The 11,522-nt window shown below is 38.6% G+C and overlaps 1 protein-coding gene across 3 annotated transcripts; it reads right to left on the bottom strand.

Annotated features, from left to right (window-relative positions):
- Positions 1-32: 32 nt before the first annotated feature.
- naxe (NAD(P)HX epimerase) lies at positions 33-10,194 on the bottom strand. 3 transcript variants are annotated; one of them, XM_023271122.3, is made up of 7 exons: positions 10,106-10,194; positions 8,562-8,739; positions 7,148-7,256; positions 4,704-4,814; positions 3,337-3,447; positions 2,963-3,110; positions 33-1,402 (listed from the first exon to the last, which is right to left on the bottom strand). In XM_023271122.3, exons 2-7 carry the CDS (start codon positions 8,720-8,722, stop codon positions 1,203-1,205), a joined length of 840 nt encoding a protein of 279 aa, XP_023126890.1. In that variant the 5' UTR covers positions 8,723-8,739; positions 10,106-10,194; the 3' UTR covers positions 33-1,202. The 3 variants fall into 3 exon arrangements, with proteins under 3 accessions (XP_023126890.1, XP_023126889.1, XP_054874092.1); XM_023271121.3 differs by having other exon boundaries at positions 9,984-10,125; XM_055018117.1 differs by lacking the exon at positions 10,106-10,194 and adding an exon at positions 9,500-9,638.
- Positions 10,195-11,522: the final 1,328 nt, after the last annotated feature.

The following is an 11,522-nucleotide window of genomic DNA, read 5'->3' on the forward strand; positions in this document are numbered from 1 at the left end:
GTTTGTCACAGAAATGGTAACAAAAAGCACCATTAATGAGCAGTATTAACTTTTTATTTTCATATTTTCATTCGCTCACATGAAGAAAACTCTCAGCAGCGTGAGTATCTTGCCCTCAAATAACCAGCTTTCAAGATTTAATGGTGTTTTAGTGAATTTCTTTCCAAAAGTGGGATGAGGGCAGTGTTGGCGCTCTCATGTTTATACGCTAAATTTAAAGCTACGTCCAGCAGGAAGTTAGCTTAGCTTAAAGAGGGCAAGCAGAAGGAAACAGTGTAGCGCTGTCCAGGAAAATCTGTAGACTAGCAGCGACTGAGGCTAACTGTTTCCCCTTCTTCCAGTGTTCAAGCTAACTGGCTGTTCATGTTAAGCTAGTTAGATGCTAGGTTAGCTTAACTTAAAAATTGCAAGCAGAAGGAAACAGCATAGCTCTGTCCAAGAAAATCTTCAAATCAGCACAGTAAGGCTAACTGCTTCCCATTCTTCCTGTGTTCATGCTAAGCTAACTGGCTGCTAGGGTAGCTTAGCATAAAGACTGCAAGCAGGAGGAAACAGTGTAGCTCTGCCCAGGAAAATCTGCATACAAGCACAGACCGCCTAACTGCTTCCTGTTTTCCCAGTGTTCATGCTAAGCTAACTGGCTGTTCATGCTAAGCTAACTAGATGCTAGGTTAGCTTAGCTTAAAAATTGCAAGCAGGCCGAAACAGCATAGCTCTGTCCAAGAAAATCCTAATATCAGCACAGAGTGAGGCTAAATGCTTCCCACTCTTCCAGTGTTCATGCTAAGGTTAGCTTAGCTTAAAGGCTGCAAGCAGGAGGAAACAGCATAGCTTTGTTCAGGAAAATCAGGCTAACTGCTTCCAGTGTTCATGCTAAGCTAAACTGTAGCTTCATATTTAGATGTGGCTTTAAACAAAAACACCAGAAGAGAAATTCTATTTGTATTTCAAATATTGATCATTTATTGATTGATGAGGCTGCATTTATTAAGAAAATGATTGAATTCAACAGTAAAAATCTTACTGTTGCTATGAGAGCGCTACGCTAGTCGTTTATCCACGTTTTCCATTTTGCAGGCTAAGCTAACCTGATATATTGTTATGTAGCAGGTCAGTTTGTTTTTGCAGGTATTTTCTGGGTGTTTTTTGGGTGTATTTTGGGTGTTTTTTGGGTGTTTTTGCAGGTGTTTTCCAGGTTCCTCCTACAGCTGCAGCACACAGTCTGTCCCTGGATACTGAGGCAGGTTCAGCTCATACTTCTTCTCCAAGCCGGGCGGAACGAAGCGGCCTCCCAGGAAGTGGTACCGACCTCTGAACATGGAGGCCGACTTCTTGGGAGCTGTGAGCGATACGAGCATGTCGGGCTGCAGTCCATCAGCGCTGCCCTGCTCCACGTCCCAACCTGCAACACAGCTAACAGGAAGTCAGAGTCTGGAAGCTTCTGATGTCGGCAGCAGAAGGTCACTGGAATCGATTCGTCCCGCAGGGAACGACTGATGCACACAGACAGAAAATCAAAGCTGCTCCTCGTTACTATTACATCCCAGCTCCACCGACCAGCAGCACGTTTAATAAACATTTTAAAGCTCCAGGATTCTGTTTTTATCAGCATCATTTCAATCTTCCTGTGTGGAGTCATTTCTCTGCTCTGTGGAGGTGGAAAAGCTCAGTTTTCTGACTACACTGACAATAAAAATCTGTATTTGATGCAAGAACAAATCCAGTTAATCCAATCAGAACCTCGACACTGAAATTTATAACTTTGACCCAATATCTTGAAAAATATTCATATTTCACAGCATTTTCAATAGTAGAGGCCTGCAGAGTTACCAGATTCAATCTTCAGCGTTTTTCTGGCTACTGGTATTTTTATTAACTGATTCATGATAACATAAATTCATTAAAAAATATATTATAATCAAATTATTGTGTTAAATAAACAGGATAAAAAATAATGATTGACATAACAAGGATAAACTCAAATTAAGCCTCATTTTCCATACAAAATAGGTTCAAAATTTTTAATAATCCAATGTGAAGTGGTTAAATTCAAATTAAATCTTCTTTATGTTAAAATACTGGTTAAAATGATCAATAATATTTCAAAGTGGTTAAAATCAAATTAAGCCTACTTTTTCATTTAAAAAAATTGTTAAAAAGGCAATAAAGTTAAAAAAAATTAAAACTAAATTGAAGTCTTGGTGTTGCTAGCACCTTCTGTTAGCACATTCTGTTAGAACTTTTTGTTAGCACCTTCTGTTAGCACCTTCTGTTAGCGCCTTCTGTTAGCGCCTCCTGTTAGCACCTTTTGCTAGCCCCTTCTGTTAGCCCCTTCTGTTAGAACCTTCTGTTAGCACTATTTGTTAGCACTTGTTGTTAGCACCTTCTGTTAGCACATTCTGTTAGAACTTTTTGTTAGCACCTTCTGTTAGCGCCTTCTGTTAGCGCCTCCTGTTAGCACCTTTTGCTAGCCCCTTCTGTTAGCCCCTTCTGTTAGAACCTTCTGTTAGCACTTGTTGTTAGCACCTTCTGTTAGCACGTTCTGTTAGCACCTTCTGTTAGAACCTTTTGTTAGCACCTTCTGTTTGCACTATTTGTTAGCACCTTTTGCGAGCACCTTCGGTTAGCACCTTTTGTTTGCACGTTCTGTCAGCACCTTCTGCTAGCACCTTTTGCTAGCCCCTTCTGTTAGAACCTTCTGTTAGCACTATTTGTCAGCACTTGTTAACACTTCCTGTTAGCACTTTTTGTTAGCAACTTTTGTTAGACCCTTCTGTTAGCACTATTTGTCAGCACTTGTTAACACTTCCTGTTAGCACTTTTTGTTAGCAACTTTTGTTAGACCCTTCTGTTAGCACCCTTTGCTAGCACCTTCTGTTGACACCTTTTGTTGGCACCTGTGTGTTTATTTTTATTGATCACATTGATTGATTCGATGGTCCGGTATCTGAAGGTGACCGACCTGAGGGGATGTCGATGCTGGCCACGGGGACGGTGGTTTTCTTCAGAACGTCCAGAATGGATCCAAATGGTTCTCGTACGGCTCCTTTAAAGCTGAAGCCAAAGATGGCGTCGACCACCAGGTTATAAGCTTCATCCACCACTTCAGCCTGAGAAGATAAAGGAACTATTTACCAGAAACATCAGTCAGTCTACAGCGTTAGTTACCAGTCCTGTTATCGATTGTTTGTCATTATAAAACCTAACTTCCCCTCGTGGATCATTGATTTAATACAATCTAATAAAGTGCACCACACAGCTAACACAGATGGAAATCATAAGCACTCTCTCATGAGCAATCAGCAGAACAACCGAGCTGCTAAATAATAGACGAACCTCCGGCATCTCCGTCAAGAAGGGAATCTCCATCTTCTGGCACTGTGTGGTCAAACCCTGGAACAGCGGCTTGTTGGGCCTCTTCGGGTACAAGATGGTGGGTTCATAGCCCTGTAGAAAACAAAAAGATGGTGTGTTCATAGCCCTGTAGAAAACAAAAAGATGGAGGGTTCATAGGCCTGTAGAAAACAAAAAGATGGTGGGTTCATAGCCCTGTAGGAAACAAAAAGATGGAGGGTACATAGCCCTGTAGAAAACAAAAAGATGGTGTGTTCATAGCCCTGTAGAAAACAAAAAGATGGAGGGTTCATAGGCCTGTAGAAAACAAAAAGATGGTGGGTTCATAGCCCTGTAGGAAACAAAAAGATGGTGGGTTCATAGCCCTGTAGGAAACAAAAAGATGGAGGGTTCATAGCCCTGTAGAAAACAAAAAGATGGTGGGTTCATAGCCCTGCATTTGAAAAATTTCTGTCTTTTAAAAAAATAGAAGGCACTTGCTGCATTACAATTACACCGCCGAGGAATGCGGCGTCTATCTGTCTGTCTGTCTGTCTGTCTGTCTGTCTGTCTGTCTGTCTGTCTGTCTCTCAGCAACATTACTCATAAACAGACCAATGGATTTGGATGAAATTTTCAGGGAAGGTCAGAAATGACACAAGGACCAAGTGATTAGATTCTGGCAGTGATGCAGCTTATAGTCTGGATCCACGGATTTGTTAAAGATTTCAGTATCATTGCCAGATAGCGGCACGGCATCACTGTAACCATGACAACAAGTGAACACTACATCAGCTGCCTGCTGATGATCACATGATTGTGATCCTACTACAAATCCACCTCTGAGGACTTATCAGGACTTATCCATCAGAAATGATCCAAGAAACAACTGATTAAATTGTGGGGGTGTTTTTAAGTCCCATCAATTCCTGCTGCCTGCTACATATTTAGGTCACGTGATTCGGTATCCGCACATAACGTACACATGCATAACACATGCCTGTGATCAAATCATTTAGTTTGTGGGTACATCTATATTAAATGGACACATTCTATGCTGCTGTGATTTCTGATCATCAATAACTAATAAATAAATGCTGCATTTCTGACATGAGGGAATGAGCAGCCTTGGAGGAGGACTGAGCTCTCTGAGGGCTTTTCTAGTTATGAAAGAGCTGATTTTAGAAAAATCACAATGGGCTGAAGTTTTTAAAAAGAAATAGATAATAAAATAAACTTTGAAAGACAGAATTACAGACTGAAATGTGGGATTTAAATCGAAATATCGAAAGATGTTAAGTACCTGAAGCTGTTAAATAAAATGTAGTGGACCTTAAAAGTACGAAACATTTTAAAATCAAACCACTCACAAACAGTTTGAGGTGTCTTGCACAGACCAGGCCATCTCCTCCATTGTTTCCTGGTCCACAGATCACCAGGAGAGAAGGTCTGGACTTCACCAGAGACGTGAGTGGATACGCCTGCAGCAGAAACACATGAGGAAATAGAAGTAATCTGGTTATTCTGCACCTCAGGCACTGATCTCATTTAGACGCCTTCATGTGTCGTAAAGGAGAACCTGGTTTCCTGCTGGAGCAGCTGGACTTTAGATGGAGAAACAGAATGAAATCTAAAAGCTCTTAATGTGTGAAAGCAGGAAGAACAAAAGTCACCAATAATGTCAAAGTTGGACTACAGCGGGGCTCTCCAACATGCGGCCCGTGGGCCAAAAGCAGTCCTCCAGAGGGTCCAATCCGGCCCTCAAAGTGTAAAAATTCCAGAGAAGACATTAACTGCAGATTGTAAATTAGTAAAACTATAAATTTAAAATCATTTCTAGACCATGACAAGTTGTTTGGATCAGAAAGTAAAATACTAGATTGTTCTTTGTTCTTTTGTCATTTTGTCTCGTTTTTCTAATATTTTGTCTTGTTGTTTTTTTGTCATTTTTTGTCTGACTTTTGTCGTTTTGTGTTTCCTTTTTGTCTCATTTCTGTTTTTTGTCTAATTTTTGTCATTTTGTGTTTTTCGTTGATTTGTGTATCGTTTTGTGCTTTTTTGTCTTGCTTTTGTCGTTTGCCCATTTTTTGTGGCTTTGTTACTTTTCTAATTTTTTTGTCTCTGTTTCGTTTCGTGACGTTTGTCTCATTTCTCGTCATTTTGTTTCTCACTTTTGTCGTTTTGTGTCTCATTTTTGTCTGGCTTGTGTTTTTGTCTATTTTTGAAGACAAGATAAGATAGTCCTTTATTACTCCCCAGATCAGGGGAAATTTCCAGTGTTACAGCAGCAAAAATCTTTCAGAGCAGCACTAACCATGTGTACAGTAAAGATAATAATTATAATAACAATAATATATACAAGAATGAAAAATGAATAAATACAGTGTTACTACACTATAAGTGACATCAGCATAAAGTGGCTTGTGGAATAAATGTACAAGTGCAGAAAATGCCAGCAGTGCAAGGAATTGTTGTGCAGATTTTACCATGATTTAAGATGATATGATAAAGTCCAGTTTATGTTAACATCAGCCAGTGATGCTGATGTTGTTCAGTCTTATAGCAGATGGAATGAAGGACCTGTGATAGCGTTCCTTCTTGCAGGGTGGATGTCTCAGTCTGCTGCTGAAGGAGCTGCTTAAAGACCCCACAGTGTCATGCAGTGGGTGAGAGGGATTGTCCATGATGGATGTGAGCTTTGCCAACATCCTCCTCTCACCCACCTCCTCTATGGAGTCCAGGGAACAGTCCAGGACAGAACCTCCTCCTGACCTTCTGTTTAGTCTCTTTCTGTCCCTTTCAGTGCTCCCTGCTCCCCAGCAGACCACTGCATAGAAGATAGCAGACGCTACCACAGAGTCATAAAATGTCCTGAGCAGAGTCCTCCATTTTTTTGTCATTTTGTTCCTTTTTTTGTCATTTTTTGTCTCGTTGTGTCATTTATGTAATTTTTTTGTCTCATTTTTGTTAATTTTTTGTCTATTTTTTCTCTTTTTAGTTTTGTTTCGTGTCGTTAGTCTCATTTTGTGTCTCATTTGTGTAATATTTTGTCTTGTTTTTGTTGTTTTTTTGTCTTTTTTTTGTCTGACTTTTGTGGTTGTGAGCCACCAGTAAATCCTCTCTGGTTCACTTCCAGGTGACTAAATGTTGTGTTCCTTTGTCGACACTCTGTGATCTGGAAGTTGTAATGTGGAAATGATAAACTGAGGTTGAATGTTGATGAAATTGAATTTATTTTTCTTCATAAATTTCAGGTTCTTCATGATGTTTAGTAAAAAGATAATTCCTTAAATGTGAACATTTTTGCAGTAAAACAAAGGAACCATAAGGAGTTGTGGTTATTTCTAGGTTATTCTGCTGTGGTTTTACTGGTTTTACTGGTCCGGTCAACTGGAGATCAGACTGGACTGGATGTGGAACCTGGACTAAGATGAGTTGGACTCCCCTGGACTAGAATGTACATCTGTTTTATTGTTTTTATCACTTTAAAAAGGGCCAACTGCTATTAATACAAAGATTAAAAAGAGAATTTAAACTCCAGAATAAGGAAAATAAAAATGCAATCTGTTCATATCTGTGAATGTTTGATTTTAAAGGGTTGTTTAGAAAACTGAGGTAGAAAAGAAGAAGAGTTCCAGATGTTGCAGATTTTTAAAAAGTTGGTGATATGTGGAAGAAATACAGCCTCAAAAATAAAAAAAACATCATGAGCACAAGACAGCAGCGTTTTTGTAATTCCTCTTGTCACCAAAAGAGGGAGACAAACGTCAAACAATGCAGAGTTTTCAAAATAAGAGCTCAGACTGACTCTCACCCGAGTGACGGCCGTCGCACAGCTGAGTCCCGCCAGCTCCATCAGCTGATCCACGCTGAATCCATACTCAGAGAAGAGCTCCTCATCGATGTGCTGAGCCTCCTCCTGCCTGGAAACAGTCTACAGGTTTAGCACGTCTACATACAGTCTACAGGTCAGTTTAACACGTCTACATACAGTCTACAGGTCAGTTTAACACATCTACATACATGCAGGTCAGTTTAACACGTCTACATACTAACAGGTCAGTTTAACACGTCTACATACAGTCTACAGGTCAGTTTAACACGTCTACATACAGTCTACAGGTCAGTTTAACACGTCTACATACAGTCTACAGGTCAGTTTAACACGTCTACATACAGTCTACAGGTCAGTTTAACACATCTACATACATGCAGGTCAGTTTAACACGTCTACATACTAACAGGTCAGTTTAACACGTCTACATACAGTCTACAGGTCAGTTTAACACGTCTACATACAGTCTACAGGTCAGTTTAACACGTCTACATACAGTCTACAGGTCAGTTTAACACGTCTACATACAGTCTACAGGTCAGTTTAACACATTTTAGTAATTCTGGATCAGTTTTAGTCATTTGGGGCATTTACAGAAATGTTTTTCACAAGATTTATGTTATTTTGAGAACGTTGTAGTCATTAAGGACACAATTTGACTTTATTTTTGACACATTTGAATCATTTTAGACTTTTTTCTGTCATTTTGGATCAAGTTTGGATAAACTTTAGTCATTTTGGACAGATTTTATCTCATTTCAGACAAAATTTAGACAAATTTTAGGACTTTTAGAAAAGTTCTAGTCATTTTCGACTATTTTTGGGTAATTGTTGACCAGATTTATGTCACTGTGGACACATTTAGAGTCTAGTTTTGAGTATTTGCAGTGATGTGTGCAGCTAGAAGCAGAACAGTCACACAAAGACATGTTATTTTTGCACCTTCTTTCTTCTATTTGCATGTTTTGAACTAATTTTGGGTCATTTTGGACAATTTTTTAAATGCATTTTGGACTAATTTTGTATAAACTAAGGTAAATTTAGACCGATTTCACCTCATTTTTGACACATTCTTAGGAATTTTGGACAAGTTTTAGTCATTTTCGACTAGTTTTGGTTACGTTTTGATGAGATTTGTATAACTTTGGGCATTTTTTCGTAGTTTTGTTTACTTGCAACGACGTGCACAGCTGGGAGAAGAACAGAAACAAGGAGGAACACCAGCAAGATTTGCACGTTTTTCTTTTTTTGCAAAAGAAAAACTATTGATAGACTGTTACCTGTCCAGGTGAACCTTCACTTTAGGTCAGCTGGGATAGACTCCAGCCCCCCATGACCCTAATGAGGATAAGGTGGTGTACAGATGATGGATGGATGATGCTAAACGTCCTACCCGAGGTATTTGACCGTCTGGGCCATGCTGGACGCTGCTCTGCTCCTGAAACAGTCCTTCTGATGAACGTTAGCTGCTGCAGACGGTGAACATGTCCCAGAGAAGGCGGCGGCGGCTCTCGAGGTCACCAGGAAGCCGAGCAGAGTCCGAACGCTCAACATCCAGAAGGATCCGAGTTCTGCAGAAGTAACAACACCGTGAGTTCTGGTTCCTTTAGTCTGCTGATGCTGCAGGAAGACAGACTGAGTTCTCTACAGAAGGAATCAAAAATAAATCATCTCCACATTTGCAGCTTTCAGAAAATTATCAACCAGAGTCTTTAAAATAGTGTGTATGAGCAAAAACATTAAACTGTAATACAAACTGCATTTTACCTTTTTTTGTTTGCAGGTAAATATTCCAATAAAAGACACAAAATGACCACAAAAAGAGTCAAAATTGGCAAAAAGGGACACAAGAGAAATAAAATCACATCAAAAAGATGTAAATTTGCCACTAAAAGATGCAAAAATGAACACAAAAACACCCAAAATCACAGAAAACTAAATAATCACAGAAAGATACAAAATCACCATTAAAAGACACCTGTTTTCTTGCCATTTGGTCATTTTTGTAATGATTCTACATGTTTTCCTGATAATTTTGCATGTTTTGAACCTTTCAATGTAGTTTTGGCTCTTTTAGGGGTGATTTTCGTGGTAATTTTTGCCATTTTTTGTGGTTATTTTGCAAGGTTTGTTGTTTCGAATTTGAGTTTTTGTCACAATATCACCTGTTTTGAGTTCATTTTGGTCCTTTTTGTAGTGATTTTGTGTGTTTTTCCTGGCATATTTGAATGTTTTGTGTTACTTTTGGCTCTTTTTGTGATGATTTTGTGTCTTTTTGTGGTAATTTCGCAAGTTTCTTGATCCAAATTTCAGTTTTTGTCATTATCTCACCTGTTCTGTGGTGATTTTGGCCATTTTTCTGGTCATTTTCCAGCTTTTTTAGTTATTTTAGTTTCAGTCTTTAGCAGAACTCTGATGTGTTTCTCCTCCTAAATGTCATGGTTCTATCTGTTGGACTGATGAAGTTCTGAGGCTCAGAAATGATGGAAAAAGTCCATTAAAAAGTGATAAATCTGGACCCACCTCTATGGACTTCAAGGACCTGGAACTGTGGAAATATTATTTTATAGAATTTCCCAGTATGAAGGTAAAATAATATAAAACATTCATAAAATCCATAAAGGCCAGGACAGAACAAAGAAATAGATTTACTGAACAGCATTTAAATTATTTTCTATGATTAAGTCCGTTGATATCTAGGTGATATTGTCAGTTTTCAGACAGATATTATTATAGCTATAGATTTTATGTGTTAGTTTAGTTGCTAGCTAACCTTCAGGCTTGATTTTCGTGAGAAAATGTTAATGAAACTCACCGAATGTCACGTTTGTCCTTTTTAACAACGCACTGATCAAACTGACAGGTGGGTAGGGTTAGTTTAAGGTTAGTTTAGGGTTAGTTTAAGGTTAGTTTAAGGTTAAGGTTAGCGAAACTAACCGCTGTCTGCTACTTCCTGGTTTGAGACGCTTCTTCTCTTGTTGGGGCGTTCTCGGTAGACCGGGCACTGCGCAGGCGCACTGCTACCACCTATATGTCATTTGTAGAATTACATCGACACACGTAAATGAATTATTCCATCAAAAAATCTCTCAGTTCCTCCATCTGACCTCCTCAGAATCAGCTAATTATTTTTTCAAATCTGCAATGACTTTAGTATATTTATTGAAGCCATCCAGACTTCTGCTACTGTGAATATTTCCAGAGTTCCACGTCCTTGAAGTCCATAGAGGTGGGTCCAGATTTATCACTTTTTAATGGACTTTTCCATCATTTCTGAGCCTCAGAATTTCATGAGTCCAGCAGACAGACGCATGACATTTTAGGAGGAAAAATGCATCTGAGTTCTGGTAAAAAAAAAAAAATAAATAAATAAATAAAAACAAAAATAAATAAAACACAACTAAAATTACTAAAAAAGCTGGAAAACTACCCCAAAAATGACCAAAATTACTGCAAAAGACACAAATCACCCCAAAAAGAGCCAAAGCTACCCTGAAAGATTCAAATATGCCAGAAAAAATGCCAAAAATCACCACAAAAAGTACCAAAATGACAACAAAACAGGTGAAATTGCGACAAAAGCTCAAAGTCAGCACAAAAAACTTGCAAAATTACCCCAAAAAGAGCCAAAAATCACCATGAAACATTCAAATATGACAACAGAAACATGGGAAATTACCACTATGACTATCAAATTCACCACAAAAAGGACAAAAACTACTATGAAACAAGTAACATTGCGACAAAAACTCAAATTTGGCACAAAAAACATGCAAAATGACCACAAAAATGGCCAAAATTACCAACAAAAAGGCCCAAAATCACCCCCAAAAAACCTAAACTACCTTGAAAGGTTTAAATATGCCAGGAAAAACTCCCAAAATTACCACAAAAGGTACCAAATTACAACAAAACAGGTAAAATTGCAACAGGGACCTATTTGTGCTAAATTTGGCCATTTTTGTGGTGATTTTTCATGTTTTTGCTGCATATTTGAACCTTTCAAGGTAGTTTTGACTCTTTGGGGGTGATTTTGTGTCTTTTGTGGTGATTTTCCAGCTTTTGAAATTATTTTCATTGAAGTTTTTCCCAGAACTCAGATGTGTTTTTCCTCCTAAATGTCATGGTTCTATCTGCTGGACTGATGAAGTTCTGAGGATCAGAAATGATGGAAAAAGTCCATTAAAAAGTGATAAATCTGGACCCACCCCTATGAACTTCAAGGACCTGGAACTCTGGAAATATTCCCAGTATGAAGGTAGAACTCTGATCATGCTGTTTCAGTTGTTGAAGGTATAAAACAGGGAGTTTTTTGTGTTGTTTGTAAAAAGATTACATAGACACGGTCAAACAG

Source organism: Amphiprion ocellaris, chromosome 15, assembly GCF_022539595.1.
Source record: "Amphiprion ocellaris isolate individual 3 ecotype Okinawa chromosome 15, ASM2253959v1, whole genome shotgun sequence".
NCBI classification, from domain to species: domain Eukaryota; kingdom Metazoa; phylum Chordata; class Actinopteri; family Pomacentridae; genus Amphiprion; species Amphiprion ocellaris.